The sequence below is a fragment of the Geospiza fortis genome, unplaced genomic scaffold (assembly GCF_000277835.1).
Source record: "Geospiza fortis unplaced genomic scaffold, GeoFor_1.0 scaffold217, whole genome shotgun sequence".
NCBI classification, from domain to species: domain Eukaryota; kingdom Metazoa; phylum Chordata; class Aves; order Passeriformes; family Thraupidae; genus Geospiza; species Geospiza fortis.
In genome coordinates, this window is record NW_005054392.1 from 1,390,196 (window position 1) to 1,415,372 (window position 25,177).

The window sequence follows — 25,177 nt, forward strand, 5'->3', positions numbered from 1 at the left end:
AGCACAGATAAAACTGTTGATGGGGACTTCCTAAATAGCATGAGCGAACATAGGTGTATGTTACAGCTGTGTATGAGCACTTTCAGTGTTTTTGTTTCCAAAGGTGACCAATGCTTCCAGGATGATCCACAGGTACAGGAAAGTCTTTATACTAGGGAAGCATAGTAAAATAGAAGGTATAGTAAAGAGCAGGAAGATTTTTAAGGGAAAACAACCATAAAAATACTAATGGGCCACAATTGAAATAGATTTTTCTGTAAGAAAATGTTTTAAAATTGTGAATTACTTCTCTGTCATTTTGTGGGTCTCCAGGTTGTTCTATTGTGGTAGACTTGTTTTCAGTGAAACATGAAAAAGTTTTACTTATCTATTTCATCATTCCCCATTGGTTATATACTGTGAAGATAAGTGCTGGTGTTCATAATGCCTAACTGCCAGATAAATTTTGCTTTTGAATAATAAAAAATCTGTACTTAAATGTTTCTAGTGATTTATTGATTGTGCTGTGAGGACAGAACATTTTTTTTTCTGTGTTGGTTTTATATACAAAATATATTTTCATTTTGTACTTATTTTAAGTGGGATGTTGCAGTGTTAACAATTGCCTGTACTAGAGATCCAGCAGATGGTTACATATTCCTGAAGGTTATGTTGACAGTTCAATTCTGTCACCTTTTACTGTGCATTTAGTGCTTCTTAAAGCAAAATGCAGAATTCCCATTTACATGTGTAAAGGTCTGTTAGCAGTATATCTAGCCATGTAACTTGGTGTATGTGCATGCTCTAATAGTTTGGTGGCTGATATCTTGTAGTATGGGGAGTGTAGCAGCCTGAATATATGCAGCCCTTTCTTTTTAAAAGACAGTTTAATTGTCTCAGTCTTGCCTGAGGTAGGAAACAGTGGAAAAACAGTGTATCCATCTATGTGCTCTATGGGCAGAAGCAGTAATACAGCAGATCTTTCCTGACATTTAAATCTTTTCATATCCAGATACATTTACAGAATTAGCTGTTTGTGACTTTGTAATATAATACTTCAAATAAAAGTAATATTCACTGCTATGGCTTTTAAATATGTGTGTTCATTTTGACAAATGGGTTCTGTATACCCTGACATACCATGTGTTTTGGCTTTTCTTCAAGTGCATATTTCAGAGATTTATAGGCTTTAACAAAGCCCCAGTCTTATTCTGCTATTTATTCTGATATTTCCCCACTTCCCTCAAGAACATTAGCTCATGGATGCCAAAGCAGGACTGCCTTTGTTTCCAACCAGTTTGCTCTAAATAAAGTAATTAATTATTTAATTATCTGATAGAGAGCTTCAGTGTCTTTCTCAATGACAGAATATTCTTTATGTGAGATGAGTAAAGATCATGATATTACTGACCATGGAGCCCAATCCTCCTCCTTAAAGTGGATTCACCTAGAGCTCAGTGACTGTATCCATTTGGGTTTTGAATATCTCTAAGGATGGAGACTCTAAAACATCTCTGGACAACCTATTACAATATTTGACTGTTCTCACAGGAAAGGATTTTTAATTATCTTTAAATTATATTTTGTGTATTTCAGTCTGCTTTGGTACATGGGATTATTTCTCTCCTAGTTCAGGACTTGGCATTTCCCATTGTTGAACTTCCAGGGGTTCTTTTTGGCCCATTGGTGTGTGTTGTCAAGGCGCCTCTGAATGGCAGCATGTTCCTCTGCTATATCAGCTCCTCCTCCCAGATTTTTATCATCTGCAAATTCATTGAGGATGCCCTCAGTCCTGTCATCCAGGTCATTAATGGAGAAGTTCAAGTGTGGACACCAGTATTGACCTGTGGAGTGCACCACTGGTCTAAAGTCTCCAGTGAGATTTCATGTCAGTGGTCACAAGCCTCTAAACTCTCCAGCTCAACCAACTTCCAGTCTGCTGCACTGTCTATTTTACACAGTGCACACTTGAGCTCTTCATCTGTGGGAGTGTTATGGGGGACAGTGTTGAAAGTCTTGCCATAGTCAAAGTTAACAACATCTACTACTTTGCCATTGATTCTGTGCAGCGCTGTGCACGAGATAGTTTGGTCAAGAGCATGGTTAGAATTACTAGAGAAACATAATGAATTTTGTCAAATGGTAGTTAGCAAATAAGTGCAACAAAGCAGGTACAACATGGATCCACTTATTTTATGTGTTGCGTATAAAGCACTTCATTAAAGACATTTCATCAGATTTAACAGAATTAATTAAAGAAAATTTGTGCCTTCCTCTCACAAAGATTGTTTTAAATTTGAGGGAAAGGCATGGAACTTAGGTTTTCTTACTGTCTGTCATGACAGCCTGTTTGCTGAAATTTTTCGTCAGGATTGTGACTCATTTTACCACATCAGGATAATTTTTGTGTCTGCCTCAGTATGGTTGTAGCTGTGCTCATAACAATGTCAGTAATTTTGAAAAGTCTGCTAGATGTTTGTCTTTGGAGAAAGTCATCCCCTTTGGGTTTTACATTTGTAGTTTAGAGTCATGAAGTCTTATGGGTGTTTAGTACTGTAAGGAATCTGTCCCTAGAGGTATGTAATATTTAAGGTTGCTGAACTTCTTTTCTTCTTCCTTTGCTTTCCTTTTTTTTTTTTTCCTTCTTTGGTAATTCAATTTGATTAAGATCTGTCTTTGATAGTCAGAATTGAGGTTTTACCTTGCCTGTGCTGTATAGCTCTGGCTATGCTCATGCTTAGTGCCAGTTTTATCATACCTGGCCTGTAGTGCTCTTCTGCATCACTGCACGGTAGAGTTATCCAGAACTTGGTCTTAAACTTTCCTGTCTCTTCTCATATCCTCCTCTTTCATAACTTCTTCCAGGATGACCCATTTCCTAGTTGTTATTTTTTTAACAAATAGGGAAGTAGCAAAACCTCCATATTTTCAATTGCTCATTCTAGCTGACAGACACTAAAATCCCCTCTGGAAAATTTTGTTTGCCTTTCCTCCTTAAGACTGTGAGCATCTTTGGACAGTGAAATCACCTTCCTATGAGACACTGTTTTGGAGGTCTGTGGCATGCCATGAAAGAAATATCTGGCATCTTTGGGCTTTATTCAACAGTGATTCTTCAGTAACTACCATTATGTTCAGGACATGCTTTCTAAAATAAGTTTTAGGTTTCAAGTCATTGTAATTAACGATGACCCTAATTGTTAATTATGTAGGAGATTGAAGCTTGACTATAAATACTACACAGACCTGTTCATTGAAATTTGGACTTCAATAAAACCAGTTAATTAAACTTGCTCTTAAAAATTAATTACGTATGTGCTAGAAACGTGATGGTTCTTGTATCTTTAAAGAAAATCTCAAAAACAAAAAACACAACATTTTGGCAGGGTTGAGAACAATTAGAAATTTTCTCTCTATTAACACAACTGACAGTCAAAGGTGTTTTCCACCTATATAAATGGAAAGCTTCAAAGCACTCTTTATTGCTCTCTAAAAAAATTAACAAAACTGACTTCACATTTAAGTCCTCTGTTACATTTGATAGACTATTTAAAACTGCTTTCAATCTTAAGCAAATGGTGAAGTAGATTTCTACATCAGAGATATCAGAAATATTAATGTGTCAGTTAAATGTTCTTAAAAAATTTTTTTTATTCTTGGGTTTTTTTTAGAATCAGAAAAAGGAGGTACAATTTTGCTACACCAAGTAGCAAAATTGACATTGTGCAGAGATGCTGCAGAAATACATGTCAAAAGTTGCAGTCTCATATGTATGTTAAATCATTGATCCCCCCCACCAATATTTCATACTTTCTCCCCAACTCTATCCCCATCTATCCTTCAGTACTGCAACAGCCCTGAAGGAATTGTGGACTTGTTTGGTTTTTTTGGTGGGTATATGCCTTTCACATAATTTTGTGCCACTCAAGGAAGAATGTCTGCAGAAAGCTTCTTCAGTGTGGCCTTATTCTTTTCATCTCTTACTGAGAAACTCTTAGGGGAAAGAAGACTTACACAAGCTGTAGATGAACATGTATCAAATGAACAATTTTATTGAATTTCATTTTTCTAATAACTCATTTTTTCTAAATTGAGACTAATAATCAACAAAATATTCCAAAGGGATGCTAAAAAACAGCAGTGTATATTAATAGAAGAGTGCATGTATGTGTACTATATAGTCCAAGTATAGGATAAACTACAGTATTTGTAGTATCTTGTGAAAGAGGTGATTGAAAGACAGAAGATGACTAAAAGAAGCCATGTGGTACAGGTGGCAGCATTGCCATCTTCCCTGCTTTACTGTGCTGAAAATACGTAATTTTGACCTTGGGTGGGGGAATATTTTTGTTTAGAGGGACTGCCCATTGGAGAAATCTGTTACTGAGATCCAGTCCCTGCAGGCAAGTTGAATGGCACACAGATCACTGAATACATACTTTTTTTAATCCTAGCATATTAGTATTAATACTCTTATTTTAACAAATCATATTTTAACATTGGATAGGAAGATATTTCACTCCTGTTTTTAAGAAAAATATCTTGAGTGTGTAAAAGACTTCTTGCCAAGAATATAAACATAAGAAAAGAACTCAATTTTGTTTTGAAAGAATATTGGGTGTATCTGTTCCCTGTTGAATTGTAATGTATGCTGCCTCATTAGCTCACCCAGCAGCTTCATTTAGATTTGCTGTGATGGTGAAAGCAATTAAGCCAGCAGGGCTGCACAGATCAGAGCTATGGAAATGCTGTAGCAATTTGCCATAATGTCTAAGTTCTATTGACATTTTTCTTTTTATCCCCACATCATCTTCAAATTGGGGCAGAAATGTGTTATGGTGAAGAGAACTAAATACAAACCTAAAAGTGGTTCAGAATCCACACTATTAGTTGAAAGTGGTTTCAGTGTAGTACAATCTGTTATAGGTAATGATAGGAAACTAATTTTACTTTACCTATTTCCCTTTTGTAAGTTTTTTCATAAATAAAATAATGTATAATAATTTCACAAAGTTTCTCAATTTCATTAGCACTGGTGAGTCTGCAGACCTTTCTTTGTGTTATTGATTGAGAAAATAATGAAGTGATGTTACGAGGTCTGTGCAAAATTATTTAGTAGTCTTTTCATTGTTTACCTGATCTGTTTATCTTTTCTGTTTATTCTTGCTACTACTACTACTCCCTCCTTCTTCTACAGAGGGAGAAACGCAAGTTCCCCCTTCACTAAGGGATATTCCTAATGGCCTTGAGGTGATCAGGCAGTCCAGTGGGCGAAATACGTTTTGATTAGCAGTCTGCTACCCATGGAGTCTGGGACTGGACAGAAATGCAGAACACTTTCAGTGTGTGCTATGGAGGCGCTGCCAACATAGGAAGTGATGCATGAGAATAAATGCTTGTGGAGTGGTTAGCTTCCTGAAAGCTGCAATCTGCTGCTAGCAGATTGTGTCATGTGTTTGAAAACGGGGAATGTGCATCAAGATGAAAGAAATAAGTGCCTAGTACTTGTCTCTCACTTTGCAGTTATTTTTCTATGGTCTTACACAGTTTGCTGTCTTCCTGCTCTGTCACATATCTGAAAAACTAATTCTGCCTGACACACTTTTCAGAAATTTAAACTTTAAAAAATTCTCAAGAGAACTGTTCTTATATTTTTATGGGGATTTTTTTAAAAATGTGATCTTTTTAATTTAATTATTCTAATGGGACACTGATGCCAAAAGACTAAGAATTTTGCCTAGTGTTTTCTTTTACATTCTTAAATGTAGAAATGCGAGTTGATTTCTGTTATTGCAATAAATATGTTATTGCTACTTTGAAGAATTCTCACATTTTCTGTAATTTGTAGGATGTAATTGATTTTTAACTCTGTGACTGGATCCAGTATGTATGCTTTCTTTCATTTGGAAACTGAATTACTTAAACATCCCCACCGCCGCTTGGTCCTAAATTATAGATAACAATAATGCAGAATACTAGCACGTAGTTTGTGAGTATATTCTTCTATTGTGAGATTTTTTCCTCCTATTAACCAAAGATAAACATACCTTTACAGTCATTACAAGCCGTTATCTAAAGATTACTGCATAGTCACTGAGTATTTATTACAATTAATTAAGTTTAAGATCCAGTTAACAGATTTTCTCTTTATTTTTTAAACGATGGTAGGAGAATTCAGTAGAGAGAAATCACCAGCTCAACACCACAGATCAGCTCTCAGCAAGTGTCAACTGATGTAATTACACTGATGTTTGCCTAAAGTATTTTTACCATAAGCAGAAGAGCATTAAGTCTAAAGTACTTTTTTATATATGTCTGTTAATTTGAATGGGAACTCCCCTGGGGAAAATGATCATTCATTTTAAGATATTCATACCTCTCACTTTGACTTAAGGGAAATGTGTAAGAGAAGGGAGAAAGAACGAAAATAAAACTTTTTTTCATTATTATTTGCTTATAACGCTATGGAAGAGCTGAAAAATACAGCTTACAGATATTTTTCTTAAAGTTAGTTTTCTTTTAAAACAATAGGAATATCTGTCACAAGATGTTATTTTTTATACCTCATTCTTTTATAATCTATTTGGCTATACCATTTACATTTTGAAGTAGCTGTGACTCAGTTTCTTCAGTGCAAATAGATTACAAAGGCTCATGATGTTCCAGCTTACAAAGCTGACTTTGGCAGTAAATAAAAATCAAGAGTATCAGGACACACCTGTGCTTTCATCATGGCCTACAGGCAGCTCAGGCCATTCTGCAGAAGAAGGAGCTTCCTCAGAGCTCTGTGACCCTTCTGTGCTTCCCACATAATTGGACAATGGTCAGAGTTCTGGCTCAAGGCATAAATACAGGACGTTGTCTTATGGTAGAAGAGCTGGGTGTTTACATTTAAAAAATTAATAGTAAAAATGATTTTTTAATTTGAAAACATAAGTTGTATAAATAGATTCATCTAACCACAAAAATGTTCCAATAGAATAGTAAAGACACAGAGACATAACCATTAACATTAATGACAGTCTAGTTCTTCTATTGTAAAAGGTTGCTTATCCAGTTTCTTCTATCTGATTGATAAGATGTTATAAATGTCAGAAGAGTTTGTATTTTCTAGTTAAACTTGCTAGAATTGTTTATACTGAGATCAAAGATACACATGTTCCTTTTTTATATGTTCTTTCTCATATTTCTTCTAGGTAAGTTAATTAAAATATTTCTCTAAAAATTATACTAAATACAGAGCACAATAACAGCAATCTTTGAAGATTCCAAAAACTTTATCTAAAGAACACCATTTATATTTACTTGAAATTGGTGTATGTTAGGGTAATTACTGCTGAGCCTTCAGGCTAAAGGAAGTATTCTCAGCCAAATTATACAAGGGTGTGGATTAAATGAAGCATTACTCTCTGCTTGGCAGCAATGGATATAGATTGCAAAATCAGGGTGTGACGTAGTACTATGGTGAGTCTCTGCCAAAAGAGATTTGGCCTAAGTGTGCCCTTACTTTCTCAGTTATGTGGATCCTAAAACAACTGAATCTAATTAATTCCTAAGTAGAGAGGTCCTGTTAACTGTTTTCACTCTGAGCTTTTCTGTAATTTTGGTCTATTGAGCCACGAGACAACAACATGCTTGAATGAAGTTTCAGTTGGTCACGGGAAGGGAAACAGTCCTTCTGCCAAGGACTGTGCAGTAAAATATCAGTCCTCTGGTCCAGGCAGAAAGCTCACATCAGCAAGGATGCTGTCTGTACAGCAGTAAACATGAGTGACTAAAGTAGGGAAATTGATCCCTGCTTGTATTACTCCAATCCTTCTGTTCCTGTCATTTCCAGAGGAGCTGGGAGGAGAATGCAAAAACCCCAGTAGCAGCCATGGTGCGCAGGAGGGAGATGGCTCCATCTCCCAAGAGGAGACCACAGTACTTTGACTTCATCGCTGGTTTTGACAAATTAGCAAATCCTAAGTGCATTTAAAAAAAAAATTTAAAAATCTATGTTTTGAACATACATTATCCATCTGATTTTGGTATACATGGATACTTTTTCAACTGCTTTAAAAAGCCTTTGCTAATTTGTTGATAGATTTTTATGTGTGAAGCAATTAAACTTCCATGGATTCATACGCACCTTGTTACTCTCGTTGTTGAAGCACTAATTTCAGTGAGAGCAAACCTCCCTGACATGATTAATTCTATTAACATAACGCCTTTTAAGTTAACTTTGGGTGTATGTGGTCTGTAGTATGCCCTGCAGTAGATTGTGATACTGATGCAGTTTGGTCATTGTAGTTTGATATGGATCATGTTGATCCTGTAGAAAGTAATGATAGAGGATGGTGGCTTGGGAAAGCATTAGGAAAGCAGAAGGCAGGTGCAGAGAAGTGAGGGCTTCTATAGGTATGTAACACAGACATTGCCCTTGTCACACAGTAGTTTGCTGTTGCATACAGAGCTGGCCTCAATGTGCTGCCTTGATCCAGATGAAATGAGAGCTTCATGGAGCCTGCATGCTCATTGTTAGCTTGCCTTCTTGCTCACTGGAGGCTGTAAGGAACAGTGACTTGTTCCTTGTTGGCCAAATTCTCTTAAAACTCTGCTTCTGAAAACTTGTATTTGGGTTTTTTTTTGCAATCTTATGGCATGCAGTGAAGGATTGCAGAGGTTCCTTTCTCATGTTTTCCTCTCACAATTAAGGCTCAGTTTCTCCAGTTTTTACTTCCTCAGGCAAAGAAAAAAGATTCAAGTGACAAAACGGCAAATTCAAAAGAACTCTTTTAAGTGTCTCCCCTGTTCACTTGACCCAGGGCTCTGTTCTGGCTTGCTGGACAGTCCCTTTGCAGAAAGCTCTTACTCGACCATGTAACTTGACACTCTGTATCTCATACAAAGATTGACTCCAGCATACTGCATCCCCATTTGATTCAAGATTGCGCATCCCCTTTTCCTGTTCAGTCAGTCTCTACTCCAGCTGTCCATCTGTGCTAGCTTCTGGTGCCTCATTGGTTGGGGTTTTTTACAGATCAGCTGAAGGATGTTGCAGTGGCATATGTTGATAATGCAGGTCTTTCTGCAATCCTTTCAGAGCTTGACTGGTCAAAGGAAGCAGACTGCTGCAGCTAATATTACAAATAACAACATATAGAAAATTGGAGCTTCTTTCAAAATATGTGTTGAGCATCTTTTGGTATGACAAATTGCCTAGTGGCAATTTGAAATGGCATGAGAATTCATTCACCAACTTCTGGTTGTCACTCTGCACCTACAGAGCATAATAAGATTCACTTTGTGAGGTGTTGTATTTTAAGGTGAAGACCTTGAATAGGTTTCATTTTCCTACTCCTTGCATCTTTGAGTTTTCATTAATGGATAATCACATTTAAGCATAGTTCACCTCTGTAGTAAAAAAGGATGAGCCTATCCTTAAAGTGGGAGGTGGGTTTTGTGACTGTCTCTATACAGAGAAGGTATCCATGAGGTGTGTCACCTCTTCTCCTTGTTCAGGAGAATGTAACAGAGTTATGCATGCTACTAATTGAAGAACTTCTGTTGTGAGCTGAGCCCTAGCTAAAGCCAACCAGGTGTTTCTTTCCTATAAGGATTCCAAGTATATTCCTGGAATTTTTCATTTTTGAAATAATTTAAAACACAAGTTTTGAATATATATGTTGATTAATTGGTGGCGACTTTTCACGCATTGTGTCCAGCAGTTCAATCTAATACAATGTATGTTCTGACAAATTGTATTTGCTTCTAATTTGGCTGCCTCTGCATAAAAAACAGCAACAAGAAGAGAGGAAATACGGTTGTTCTACTGTTCTTGCAAGATTTGGGGTGTAGTGCCCACCTAATGCACATCTGTAACGTACTACATCAAGTGTACCTTGATAACAGTACTTGATTGGAAATTTGTTTTCCTTCTGGTACAGAACATAAAGGAAACTTCATCTTTGTTTACTACTCACACATGTAAAGGATCTTCAGCAGTTGAAAATGTGGTTTCAATTAAGACTCTTCCTGCAAATCAGCTTTTCTTACCAAAACAATTTTCAGAGTAAGTTCCAGTAATCACTCAGAGAGAACAAGGTGTGTCCAGGGTTGTCTGTATCACCATTCTTGAGTTAATAATTGGCACGTAAACGTGTGCAAAAACCATGTAGGAAGGTTTACTGAATAAGGCTATTGAAGCATGTACTTTGAGATTTCCAGACTTAAGAGTGTTACTAGACAATTTTCTGTGTTTTTTAGTTGTTTGGTCCTTTTGAAGAAGCAAATGTTCATAGCAGTTGGCAGTGAAGTCAGTTTTAAAGAAACTCAGATATCATTCATAATGCATAGAAATGGGTGGTTCCTTTTAGAAAAGGCTATGGAGAAGAATTTTCTGTCCTTGAATATTCAGACCTTAATCACCTCCCTCTTACTGATGATTATGAAAACAGCACTTGCTGGTTTTGTGTGGATTTTGGCTTATTGGAGACTGACTGTATGAGCATAGTCAGTAGGGATTTTAGCTGCAACTGGTAGTCAAACCAGAGAGGATGGGTCATAAAATTAGGCTTACGTGTTAAAGTACTGTAGTTTTTAACAGTTTGGCACTACCTATGTGATGATGTGAAAAAAGCTAGTATGGTATTGTATTAAGCACTTATATTGTATTTCATGATACTGTAAAAAATATTTAGTCAAATGCTACTTCTTCATTCAGAATTTAATTTTCATTATTATTTGTGTTTACATCTTTAGATTTGCTGTGCAAATAGTCTTGTTGCAAAATTCCCATACAAACAAGATACTAATTCACTGGATAGGACATCTACTTTCTTGCTTGCCACTGAGATAGTGAAAAGTTTTAGTCTTCTAATCCCAGCTGTAGCATTTTGTGTTCCTGATTGAACCTTGTAGAGAATTCTGTTCCCTCCAGGATAATCCAGAGTTTTAGAAATGTGGTCTTAGCCTAAAGCTGGGCACAGCCACTCTTTATGAGTCTGCCTGTCTTGAATTGCCTTCTTTTACCTCTCCTCAGATCAGGTACTGCTGTTGTAAATTAAAGGGTGTATTGCCTCCTAATTATATTCAATGCAAACATTTTCCATGCTTTTTTTTTTGCACATCCCTCACCTAAGACTCAAGCATTCTAAAAATCCACTGCTGTAAAAGCAGTACCAGGTTGCTGTTGCATTCTAAAAAACTTTGCAAACCTTGTAGGTAAAGGAAACTGAAAAATCAATATAATTGAAATCTTTGCCCAGCTGGATCTCCAATGTGTTGCTTTAATGTTGGACATAACATTTCAGTATATTTTCCTCTCTAACAGATTATATCAGTATTAGTCTCAAGTGCTTTTTTATATGTTATTTACAAGGAGGTATGTTCAGATTTTTGTTACTAAAGTGGTAACAGGCCATTATTTTATTTTTCTATACAGTTGGATACCAATTAGAAAGGGCTTACTTGTTCATACATGTTCTATTCACTGATACGTAGAAAAACCTTCTAAAAGTAGTTTATTAATAAATTTTCTGAAAACTCAAAAAGTGTGCATGTGGGAAAATTCTCATGGAGTAGCTTGGTTTCACCACACACGTATTTCCCTGAAATATCTGACCAGTCTAATTTCTGAGCTAAAAAATAGAAAGTAAACTTGGGGGTGTATTTCAAAGAGATGATCTATTTCTGAACTTAGAAGTATGTTTACTGTGCATTTTTTTCCTTACTCTTGATTTGAGGCAAAATTAAAAATCTTACATAATGGTTTCCTAATATAGTGTCTGCCAATGGTCATGCATTTTTCAGGTTTGATAATGTATTAATTGTTTGGCCACTTCATAGAATTTTCTGGTAATACTTTGTCAGAATTAATACTCAGTACTGGCTGAAAGTGCTAATGTCATAGAGAAAGTCGTGGCTATTCTGCTCATGATAAAGACCTGAAATATCAAGCTGACTTATTTTTTCCAGCATATTGGACATGATGTTGGTGATGCTATTTTACCTTGAATGTAAATGTTTGGAAAATGCTACATAAGCATTTACAAGATTTGAAAATTTTTTAAAATTTTTTTCCAGTCAAGATGTGATTTGACATTGTGAGGCTTACTGGGTAATATAGAAATTCAGTAGTTTATGCAGTAACTGGTTGTTTTTACTTAGCTGACAAGACTTTGCATTGCAAAAATGTGCTAATGGCTAATTTTGAAAGATATTTGTGGTATCCTAAGCATATTTTCTTGCAGCTTTCCACTTGTAGAATGGCAAACTAATTTGATTTAAGTAACTCTCAGTAACTAGCCTTTGCTGAGTTCTGTTGTGGGAAGAGCCATGTGAAAAAATTGCTTTGTTTTCCTTCCTTGCATAATTTTCATTCTTTGTCTTTTATCTGTAGTTAAGTATGTTTTTTTAAAGACACAAGTAGAGTTATGAGATCATAAGATACTTGACTTTGAGAGTTGCAGATAGAGTTAAATTCTATTTAACTGTATTAATAAATAAAGTTTAACTGTTCTACATATTTTTAGAAAACAATAATAATAATAAAGCCTGCCTCCATTTTCTCTGATTCAGGGAGGGTAATTTAAAGTAGAGGCAAAAATATTATTAAGCCCAAAAGTGAAGGTTGCTACTTCAGTGTTGGGCATCTACAGCTCCATGGGACTGCAGTTTTTATAGGGAGCACCACAAACTACATGTAATAGAATGCAAAATAAGTTTATTTTCTATTTTGTTATAGTTTGTTTACTTTTAAATAGTCCAGGTGAGCTTAGCAAAACTAATAATGACTTTCTCAGGATATCTGCAGCACTAGAAGAAAAATAACTCTTATTAATACAAAGAATGCGTCATAGTCTGCATTTTCCTTACATCTTTTTTATCTGCTATCTAAAACTTGTAAATTATGCTGCCAATCTGATTTCAGAAAGCTGATGTTATCTCTGCAGGCTTATTGATGTTTGCTGTAGAATCACCTTCTGTTCTCCAAATTGTAGAAAGAAACAACTGGATACTATAACTTGTGCTCATTTTCAGTGATATCTACTGCCATTGTGATGTAATGTTAGAAGTTGTCGTAAATTAGCACGTTCCTGATTAGCATGAATTCAATAAATGTTCTTTGCTTCAAAAGAATGCTTGGGACACGTGCTACTACTTGCATTGTTTATATATGGTACTGTAGAAACTTAACATTTGCAAGAAAAATGTAAGATGATGGTTTGATAAGATTACTCAGAAATAATTAGGTGGGTGTGTAGGCTGCTAAATGTATTTGATTTTAATCTCTAATTAAAAAGTTGGATTTTTTAATTGTTTTTGTGATGCAATAGTTTTACTTCATTATGCTTTTTGTAAATAGGGGCCAAATTCTACCTCTTCGTTGTGCCTAAGTATAGAATAAATGTTTTCAAATGAAACCCAAAGCCAGTGACAAACAGATTATCTCTCTGGTCCTCCTTGTGGAAGATTATTCTCAGAGCAAACACGTGTATATGCCCTTGTGTATCTTGAACCAGGAATAAAAATGATGTCTAACCTTGAATGAATATCTCTATGCATTCTTTTGGCTGATGGGAGATACAATTATGTTGTGGGATCTGGCACTGCCAGAAGCACAGTGTTTTCATGTTAGTGCTGTCTGATTCCGAGGTCTCTTATATGAGGATTGAAATTGGTTGATGTTAGAGCAAAGGTATCTCTCTGTGGATCTACAGGTGTGAATTTAAGCCTTGCTCTGTTCCACTGCTCCAGTGTTTACGTAACTCTGCTGCAAGGACAAATACCTGGTCACTTGAGGTGTGGAATCAAACAACCAGATGCATTAGCTAGAGATAACTGCCTCAGTCCTTAGATAAGGAAGTTACTGTGTTAAAGCACACTAGAGCAGTTGTGTCTCTCACTTCAGGAAAACTGTGACTTGCTCATGGTTTGGGAACCCAGAGTTCTCAGAGTAGCTGCAGCTAAGGCATCCACTGGGAAATCACATGCTGTGTTAAAGAAGCTGCAGCACAATGTATGGAGCTGCATGGTCCTGAATTGTGTAACTCCCTAGAGGTTTTTTCTAGATAACTCTTCTTCATACCAGTGTTTAGTAAACAATTGGTTGAAAAGGTAAACATTACTTACTTTTTCATTGAAAGCATATCCTTCTGTACATTCTTTTCTATCCAGTGTAGATTTTGAATGGCAAACAAAGCCTGATCTATTGACATAATTCCCTAAGATTATCTTGTTCATTTTCAAGTTTTCATTGTATTAATAGGAATGGGGAAGGAAAACAAAAATAAGTCATCCTTTTCCACCTGTCAGCACAGCTGTTTCAGCTGAACGTGGAGAGGGTAAGGTGGGGTGGATTTGGGTTTTTTTTATGCCTACCATCTAGATCAGTCTCCACTAACTGGAGGAGTCACGTCTGGCAGCAATAGAGTTGCCAGAGCTTTTTTGTCTCTCATTTTCCTGAAGTGTATATAGCATGTAAACAGCTCTCATATCCAATGGGCAAAATAAATAAACAGATGTTTCTCTATATAACTTACAAAAAGTGCAACAGCAAACAGAGAGGGATTCTATTTGTCCTGTAGATTTTGGGGTTTGGTTTTAAGTGAAGAGATTTAGTTTAGTAAATTGGAACCCCACTTAGAAAACGAGAATGACATGGAGGAGATAGTTCAACGTTTTCTGGGTGCTTTGATAGAAGAAGAAGGTGGGGAAGAGGCAAGGAGAGTGCTAATAATGGCATGGGGTGACACTGGGTAGACTTCTGTCAGTGCAGAATACTCTGCAAGGATCTTATTGGTGTTCATAGAAGACCTTTGCATTCAGTAATGTTGCCATCACCATACCTTTGTACATACAGCACGTGAGAGCTGCCTGTTTTAAGCACATGCATTTTAAGTGGTTTGCAAGATCACAGAATCACAGCATTGTTTAGGTTGGAAAAGGCCTACAAGATCACTGAGTTCCAGCTTTACCAAGGGTCACCTTTTCAACTAGACCATGGCACTAAGTGTCACATCCAGTAGTTTCTTGAACACTTCCAGGGATGGTGACTCCATCACCTCCCTGGACAGCCCATTCTAATACTAAACAGGCTCTTTCATGAGGAAATTCTTCCTGATGTCTAGCCTGAGCCTCCCCTAATGCAGTTTGAGACCATTTCTTCTTGTCCTGTCACTATGATACAGATTAAACTTCACTAAAACAGTTTACAATACACTTCGGTCCTATCAATTCTGCTGTTCAGTCTGGAATATCTTCAAAATCATAGGTGCTAGACTAAGTTATGTAGAACAGAGTTGGAAGTGGGTTTTCACCTAAAGCAATGGATATTGGTGAAACGTCTGCTTTGCTGGTAAAATGAAAAGGTATGCTGGTGTTAAGTAGGTGCATCCACTTCTTTCATTTTGTGTGAACTGCATCTGAAGATGTTTGTGGTGGGTTTTAAATGTATTTGTGATCATATGTTTAAATAAAGGAAAACAGGTTCTTACCCAATATATAAACAATTTTTTAACATAAGGAGTTCTATATTATTTAATGTTCTATATATTTAATTCTATATTTATATAATGTTTGATCTGTTAGAGTATAATTGGTTTGAGGATAAAGTCTTTGAGGGAAGATTAATATATATTTAGGTCATTACAAAATTATCTTCATTGCCTTACATTGTACATAGTTTGAAAAATGAAATTTCATAAATAGCTGAAAGCTTTTACTTTAAACCCTCAAAACTTTCCTTTGAAACCTTAGGAACCTAAAGGAGAGATTATATTGCATGCTAAAAGATCCTTTGGTCATGAAGGCCATACTTTTGGTCATACTACACTAGGTGACTGTGCTGAAAACATGATTCTCGTTATTGGAAACAGTTTTAAAGTCTCAGAAGATGAGTAGGAAGAGGAATGAGCTGATCTACACATATTCATCTCATTTCTGACGACTTTTTTTTGAGTGTTTGTTATTTAATTGGGTTTATTTTAACTACACTGAGTTGCAAGAGACCATGATATAATTCATAAAAATGTCTGCAATAAGAAATACCATTTCCTAGAGGTATTGTTTATTTTCATATCTTCCAGGATTTTTTGTGGATTTTGGGACATTAGCAATTAGTATAAACCTAAATAAACTCAGTTAAAAACAGAATAGTGTGTGACTAGAGTAGGTAAGATTTTTTTTCTCTCTCTGCATGCTTTAGAGGTGTTTGTCACAGAAATGTCTGAATATTAACATATTTCAGTTTTCTTAGATATATATTTGTCCTTTGCTCTGTGATTTGCTGGGAATTTTCCAGGGTGAACTTTTGGATGATTTCATTAGCTATAGATTCTATGTGACTGGAAGCCTTAGAGGTTTATTATGCTCAAATACCTTTAGTAATTACAAAATTAATTTATCAAGAACATTTCCGAAAGTGAGAAAACGCCTTCTTTTGAAAATTTCATTAAAACAGAAGTTCTTCTGTAACAAATGTTCTCCTGGCCTTTTTTGAAACAGCTTTTTTTCACAAAAACATTTCACATTGGGTAATTATAGACAGTCCAGTAGGATAATGGTGGATTTATGTGGTTGCTTAGAAAGACTTCTTTCCCTCTTCTGCTTCTCATGCTATTAGTTTAAAACTAAATCACTAAAGATGCTGTTATTTTAAAGGAAGTGTTCTTAATTGTTACAAGTTCTATTCAGGGGTGCTGTCATATCAATTTCTATATAAGTCAAGTCTATTTGGTAGTGAACTCATCTACTTTGTGCATTTCAGTCCAACTACTTAGAATTTGATCACCTCACACTGATGTGAGGTGATCCTAGAGCAGAGGGTAGCTTTTCAGTGAAAGCATGCAATAAGACTGGGACTTGGTATTACAGGCACATTTTGGACAGGACAACTTCTGTCTTCTTTCCTCTTAGGCTGGAGTTATACTGGCAAAGAATAAATTGCCAGAAGTGACCGAGAGGAACTGAGGGTACACTTTCAGTTCTCTGTTCAAATTGTATGGGAAACTACCATGGGTTCAGACTCCTCTCAAGGCAGGCAGATACACTGTTTTTCAAACCAGTTCTTTGATAGGCTCACGCCATAATTGTATCAATAGGGTTACGTGGACGCTAAAGAAGAGCTGTCCTGCTGTTAAATTGCATCGGTGTGAAAATCCTGATCATTTGAAGTAAAGGATTAGCATCTATTGTTTTGAGATGCCTGATTAGCAGCTAGACATTAGCAGTAAGTTCTTCTAGAAGTATGTTCTTCTCATGGAAAGTATGTTCTAGAAGTATGATCTTCTCATGTAAAATTCCAGGTAAAGGAAAACACTGAAGAATCAATGCAGAGTAATAGAAAATGCAGTTATTCAAATATTGATACTTTAATTGGGAAGATTAGCTTCTCAAGATGCATATGATTTTGAATGTGAAGGCAGTGGATAAGAAAGAAGATTGTTGGAAAGCACAAGTAAAGCATCTGCATCAATAACAATGCTTCTCCATTAGTGATTCTGAGGCAACCTTAAGATAGGACAGTCCAGATTACCCTGGGTGTTGGGGCTGTTTTGGGCTTGACCTTACAAAGGATTTAATGACCTTTCTATGAGCTCAGACTAAGCGAGAGTCCCAGCAGGTCACGGTGTCCTGTAAACTTAATTTTTAGATCAAGAGGAAATGTCCTTCTGGAATGCAGACCTCAGTGTCAATATAGTAGTTAAAAAGCGTGTACAGCCTGGATGGGAGAGAACCAAAGCAAGCACTCTGAGGCTGTTAGTCACACCTGCTTGATGTCATTTACACGCTTCATCAAGCATGGAACGATATCAAACCCATAGCTGTGGAACGTTGCTTTAAAATTCTACTGCTTCCTTTGGGGAAGAAGGGATGGATATTCCCTTGCTGGCTGAATGGAGCTTGATTTGTGAATGAGGAAGATGTGAACACAGTTTTTTTGTTGATTTGGGTTTGTTTTGTTTGCTTGGCAGTTTTTAATATCACCGTTTTGAATGTAGGGGCTACAAAAATGGATGCTTGATAATTAGAAACAAGTAACAGATAGCCCTAAAGTCTACTTTGGAGTAAGCAATAGGCATGATCATAGAATATTTGTGCCCAGGTGTGCTGTGGTCTGTTTAGACCTCAAGCAAAGTAATAAGAATTTTCTATTTGTTTTGTCTCTAGTAATGGAAAACACTGAGTCTGAACCAGTGCCAGCTTCTAGAATTCCGTATAGGACTCCTTATATCTTTGAGTAACACATCTGTCTGTCCTACACTTGCAGCATAGCAGGTCTGTGCTGCCCTTTATTGAGGCTGAATTGGGAATATCAGTCTAACCATACATACAGTTTTCACCTGATAAACAACTGAATATCAAGGCTGCACAGCAGTACTGACGTGCATAAACATACAACCCAGGAGCACTTGGAAGTAATGCATATTTTCCTTAGAAAAATATGAAGGTCAATGATGTTACAGATAAAAATGCAGATTAATGTTGTTTTTAATTAAAACTTGAATATTTTTCCAGTCAAACAATTGTTTTTATCAAATATTTTATATATATTTTATCTTCATATGGGTTTATGTGAGTTGGCACAACACTCCCATGCTCAGGTTGTCTGTCTAAAAAAAATTTTGTCATGCAGACATTTTATTTGTTTTCAGTTTGTTTTTTGTTCAAAGACTTGATACAACATGTGTATGTGATAGGATATCCATATGTAGTATCATCTCTGTAGCATCTGGTTTTCTGACTTTGTGAGTGTGTAGGTAACAATATTAATAGGAGTAATATCCCCACTGAGTTTTGGTTAGTGCTGAACAAATGTTTTAGCAAATAGCTTGTTTGAAAAAACATTGCCTTCAAGACTACTGTCTTTAAGTATGGGTTGAATTCAGAAAATGGTTTACATTCTCATCTCATTCTTCTTCTTAAAAGAGATGGAAAAAGTAATAAAAGCAAGGTAAGCTTTTCAAAATAAAGTATTTCAGAATTTATACGCGATTTTCGAAAATTATTAAGATCAAGATGTTTTTAATTCATATATGAAGCTGAATAATCCATTATTGCATGTATTTAGGATTTCTCACAAGTAGATTAGTCACATGCAGATTTGCAGGAGCATGGTTTAACTATCATTATTTGAGCTTGCAGCTTTTATTCTAGTTAGAAATATCTAAATATCTTAATGATTAAACATTTATGAGTAAATCTCCTTTGAAAGTCAAAACCACTAGGCTTTAGAAAATATACTGTAAGTGGAGTTGTGCAAGTTTCCTAGTGGAACTCTGCCAGTACATGAGAATCTGAATCTGACAAGTCGCCTTTATTCAGATATTAGATTCCTCAAAAGCAGGTTTTTGGTGTGGCAAATGAAAATGAGTTTTCAGAACTTATTTTTCTTTAAAAACAAAATTTGTTTCAAAGCTAGTGTCTCACAGAGAAAATCCAGTGAGCTTAACTCTGTGTTGTCTGGCATTTCTGTACTTGAGAAACTGTTCTCCAGTGAAGCGGTAGCATTTTTCACTGTCATGTTCAACGATTTTCCAATTTTTTTGTATCTTTTCTTTTTAAGATGTTTTCTTAAGTATACAGCTGAGGAGACCAATAACAAAAAGATAAATCCATAGATGATGAAAGGATTTTCCTGAGCTTAGTAGTTAACATAATAGTCTGAAAAGAAAAGAATTTACAAGTACTTGTTCAAGTGTGCTATGTAGAGAGTGAATAAAATAAACAGCAAGATGTGTTGTGATAGGAACTCAGATGATCAAAGAGAAACACTGAATAGGAATAGTTATTCTTTCAGATAAAATAAGGAAGTAATTCCTTTGTGAGTTTTTGTGATCATTTCTGTTGGAAAACTTTGTATGCATTACTTGGAATTTCAATGAAGAGAAAAGCAATACAGCCTAGATAATAGTGTCAGCTTTGAGCACGAGGTGGCATGTGGACATAGCTTGAGCTACTTCTCCAAATCATTTGAATGGAAATATTGGATTAGTTAACCTTGTGTCAGGTCTGTTAGTTAAATAAACCCTCCAACTGTTCCTGACTGAAGGATGCATAGTTGTGACTGAAAGATGCTGCTGCTTTTCATTAGAATTTTGTCAAACACACCCTGCTAACATAATGATTTTAAAATAAAATGGTTTATTCGATGGAAAAGGATAACAAGCAGAAAATTCACAGCCTTTTCTTTTCACAGGGTGCTTCAGCCCAGTAGGAAATCCTCTTAGTCGAACACTATTGGGTAGACTACAGAAGGTAAGGAATTCTCTCTTGGCATTTTTTTTAAATTGATGTTTAACTATCAAATGTCACTATTCACAAGTTCTCTCTCTTGTAGAGAGGTGTTTTTTTTATCCTGTCTTTATTCAAAAAGGAGGTCTTCAAACCAATTGTCTACATGGCCAAATTAGCTTATGCTGTGACCAGCTGGTAGTGAGATCAGATATCTGCAAATCAAAAGCTTTATATTTTTTCATGACTTAATTTTTGTTGTTTAGAAATAAATAAATAAGATCACATTCATGTGTTTTTTGTTTTTTACTAAAAAATATGGCATTGATGAGTAGCTGAGAGAAAAGCAAAGACAATAACTTGGAATGAAATTCTCATTGCAGCACCATGTTTTCATTGTTTACTCATACTTCATCTTTTTGTAACAAGTTAAATCACAGCTATCCTCTGTTTACTTCATTGTTTATCTCTTAAATATTGATTGTATGCTTCTCCTAATTGTATTCGTTATTTCATTTATTTCTGGTTTCCTGATCACCATAATAAAAATCCAACAGAATCTGTAAATGCCAATAATTGCAACTATACATTTGATGAACCTGTATTAAACACAAAATGTATGGAGAAACTAGTGAAGAAAGAAGCAGTGGTACTTCTGAATTCTGAATGCATTTGTGTCTCCATGAAGCTGGGCCTGTTGTACTGGAGGCGTTAATCCTTCTACTCCCATGGACAAAATGGCATGGTTTAATATTCTGTTGTAATTGCACTTATTTTAATTCTTGAGAAAAATGTAATAAGTGGACATAAATTACCGTGGGTTATTTATATCTGTTTTACAATTTCAGTTTGGGGTTTGGTTTGGATTGCTTTAGGATTTTTTGGACGTTCCTATTTTAAGAGAATCTGCTGAGATAGTTGTGGAAAGCTTAGATACATAGGATTCACCCAGAAATTTTGAAAGCATGGTTTTACATTGGTGTTATGTTAGTTGCTAAATGATTCCTGTTCTCCTGTTTTCAAATATTTAGCCATCATATGTAATTTTTTAGGGAAAAATATATATTGTTCAACCAGTACTGTAGTGTTCTCCATCACAGCAGGCTTGATAAACTTTTGCCGGACCAACTCTTTTGTGAAATGCTAGGTAGAAGCTAATTTAAAATAGTTTTTTTTGAGAGGACTCAATTAAGGTTTTGAATATATTTTTTACTTCTTCTATTATAAACACATTAATATATATAAATGCAGGTTAACTGAGTAATTAAAATAAAAAACTGGCATTTTTAGAAATGGTGAAATAGTTGAAGAGGTTTTGAAAAATTTCAGGAGTTGGAGTATTTAACATGTTTTTGAATTGGTCTTTTTTTGTTTTTTCTTTTCTGTCTTTTTTTTGTAATCCTTGTAGGTTTTTCTGCAGCAGCTGTGTTTGCATTTCTGATTTCTGTTTGTACATTGCAGATATTAATAAAGTGCAGCCTGGTGCAGTTTTGGTCCTTTCTTCCTCTAGGCAAATTATAGATTCCCATGCTTATTAAATATTAAAGGACTGTAATCAAATCAGGATTGTAGTTATCTGAAGCCTAAGGAAGTAACTTTACAGTGTCTATGGACACATTAATTATGACTGAAGAAGAGTTTATCATTCTTGCCAATTGATACTTCTAGCATAATTTTAATTTAGCTATTAATGCTAGTATTTGTATTCCTATTTCCCATAGACTAAATTTGTAGTTAGTTGTCCTGAGCTAGGACCAGACAGTGAGAACAAAATACAAAAGTGCTAACAGTATCCAGCTGTTTTCTTCAAAATCTCATCTTACATAGCATTTAATTTAAAACTTCACTTAGTAAAGAGATTGCATAGCATTCTTAGGGGAGGAGACAATTAAGTAAATCTGTAACTTTTAGGATATTAAGGAAAAAGACAATGGAGCAACAGTAAAATCTCAGATTTATTCTGTAGAATTTTCAAATGTTTTTCATATTAACTTTTAAGCCAACCAAGGGTTTTCAATCAGGCTCTAGAAGTTAATTTCTTATTCTTTCTCATTTAAAAAAAAAACTAATCAAGAAACCACCAAAAACCAAAAACAGCAACAAAAGAAATCTGCTAAAGGTAACAGCCTCAGAATGTTGGCTATTACACAGAATGAGGCTCAGATTTACTGGACACACAAGAGAAGCTGTAACACACATTCCTTGTGTCTTTTCTGGAGTGTTTGCATGAGTAATATTCCCAGTTTCTCTTACACTGTGTCAGCGGGTATGGGGGGGAGTGGAGTGGAGGGAAGCAGTGCTACTGGGAAGCATCCAGGCAATAGATGTTTGTCCTTCTTCATGTCCCTGAGTCTGCCACTGATGGGAAAAGGAGGAAGCATGACTTTGGCCATGTGTGCATAGTGGGGTTCACCCCAGTATGTGTCAGGTCTGCCTAAAATTAATCTTAGAAAAGCTTATTTTCCATGTGCTGCTATTAAGAGTTAATGGCTAATTAGAGGTGGAATTTAGTCTGTATGTTTATTCTGTTACAGTGAAGAATATGTTTACATATAAGGAAGAAGCATATGAAACTATATGAATATTTTTTTCCTTTAAATTTTGATATTGTGATAATTGAAGTATATTGGTTCAATACTAGAAATGAAATCCTGATGTTTTTACAGAAAAGGCAGCAATAAGATATCGCTTGTTCTTTCTCAGTGCTCCTTCTCCTAAGGGAATGACCACTATCTAATGCCCAAATTCTGTATACATGCCACTATACATCTGCATCAAAAAACAAAACCTCCATTTGAGCAATCACTGAAACTGACCCATGAAAAAGCAGTCATAAACATTTTAAGTAGGGCTATTATCAGGAATCTATAAAACTTGGTACAACAATGTATCAGGTTACTCTCACATGCAGTAGTGTCTTTTGTATCAGCATGTTGAAACATCTTTGTTTAGTTTTGAGTTAGAAATGTCAAGGGTATCTAAGAGGGTTAGTCATGGATAACCGGTGTGATACTCCATGGTGTAGAACTCTGCATCAACTGATGGATCTATTTGTCTTCCTCTGAGGATGTTCCTTAATGCTGAAAGCTCCTAATAGCTTTGTTCAACCACAATCAGTATGACATGGCACAGTTTTTTAGGAAGCATTTTGTTTCTGTTTCTCACAGATGGTCTGCCTCCCAAAAAGACCAACTCCACAGGACAAAGCTATAGCCCCACATCTGTTCCAGTGCAAGAAAAGGATTAGCTAGTTTCCACCCTGCAGGAAAAAAAAAAGGAGATATTAATATTATATTAAGAATGATGTATTCATACCATTCAATATGCCTGTTGCTTTTTTTGAAATCCTGAAAATGTGCCCTAATCTTGTGACATGGCATTTAAAAAATTATATTTCTAAGCTGATAGGGCACTAGTTTTTGTTGGATGTTTCTTGTGGTGTAACTGGTACTTGGCACTACGGGAGGGATGGCAGGGCCCAGCAGAGGCAGCCTTGCAGTTGCTGTGTGTGTGGTAGCAGCCATGGCCATTGCCCTTGGCAGCTGGAGGTAGAGGTGTGTGCAGCCAGTGACGTGCTCAGAGCACCTCTTCAGGAGGCACCTCTTTGGATTGTTGTTGCCTTAAAAGTTTAAGGCAGTGTCTGAGAACATTCAGCATAGTCTCAGGGTGACTCATAGATGTTAGCTTGTTATTTCCACACAGCTGGCTCTCTTCAAGCTGTTCTCCAGTGTTTGAGAGCCACATAAATACTTTATTAAAAAATGAGAGAGAGACAGATTGAGACACAATAATGGGGCAATATGAGTACCCGAGCTAGATACCTGAATAATACTGCTAATAATTCTGATTAATCATTTTTGAGCAACAGGAGGCACTCCCATCCCACAGGCTAAGCCCATTGCCTGCACAGAAAATGAGAATTAGCTAAAACCTGTACGACAATGCTGACTACCAATAGACAGACCACTGAACAAGCAGTGTACTCTGAACTGCAGCTCCACCAGTCTTTGTTCAAAATTTGTTTATCAAATCAGGCAGTTACACTTCTTTTTTTTTTTGTTTGTTTGTTTTTTTTCTTTCTGTGCATGTACATAATTATTCAGAACTCTTTAGGTGGTAGGCTTAGATGTTCTGGTAGATTATAAGAGCTAAATGCAACTGTTTGCTTTTGTACTGAGTTCATCTGTAACTGCTGTGTGTGTGTCTGTAACTAGTGTGGCAGTACCAGAACAATCTGGAGACTGGATGGAGATCAGGATAGTCAGTGATTTCTTTCCTATATGGGATAAGCCCAGCTAAATTATGGAAACCACATTGAGGGCAAGAATCCATTCTCAAGAATGGCATTTATTCTACTGAGGAATATGCAAGGATTTTCTCTGTAATTTGTAATGATGTTCCTTGGAGCACCATAATAAAAAAAAAATTAAAAAACTGCAAACACTGAAAATAAAAAGAACAATACATTATAGATAGATTTTTTAAAAGCAGAAGAAGAGAAAGAATTCCATGCAAAAGATATATATAGGAGTGGTTGTATAATATGAAAGAGATAAAGTATGTTGGATTAAAATTTTCAGATTTAAATGGTTATAATGCAATATATCTTTTAGAGGCGGAAATGTTTACTTCACAAAGGACACATTTACCACTTCTAAAATATTTTAATTGCTGTGTAATATTTCTATACTGTATGGTAGTGTGTATACTGTGATGCACACAAAATGAAGGGGAAATTGGTTTCCCCTTTGTTAAGAAGACCATTGAAAAAAATTAAGTAACACCAGCAAAGGATTTCCACCTCGTCCTTTTTTTCCCCCTAGTCTGCTTTTCCTATGCTAATTTTCATAATTTTTCTATTCTAAATCTTTTTTTAGCTTAAGTATTTGATTATTTTACAGAAATCAAATTGTTTTAAGGTACAGTCTTATCCTGATTATTGCAATATATACCTACTATTCTTTTGAATTCATTGAAGGTC

General features: G+C 35.7%; 1 protein-coding gene across 2 annotated transcripts in view; it reads left to right on the plus strand.

Moving 5' to 3' along the window:
• AHI1 (Abelson helper integration site 1) overlaps nucleotides 1-25,177 on the plus strand; it is an 84,740-nt gene that overhangs the window by 40,086 nt on the left and 19,477 nt on the right. For both annotated transcript variants that reach the window (XM_031060853.1, XM_031060854.1), the window contains exon 20: nucleotides 20,162-20,220. In XM_031060853.1, coding sequence (XP_030916713.1) covers nucleotides 20,162-20,220 — 59 coding nt within the window. The remainder of the gene's footprint in view (nucleotides 1-20,161; nucleotides 20,221-25,177) is intronic.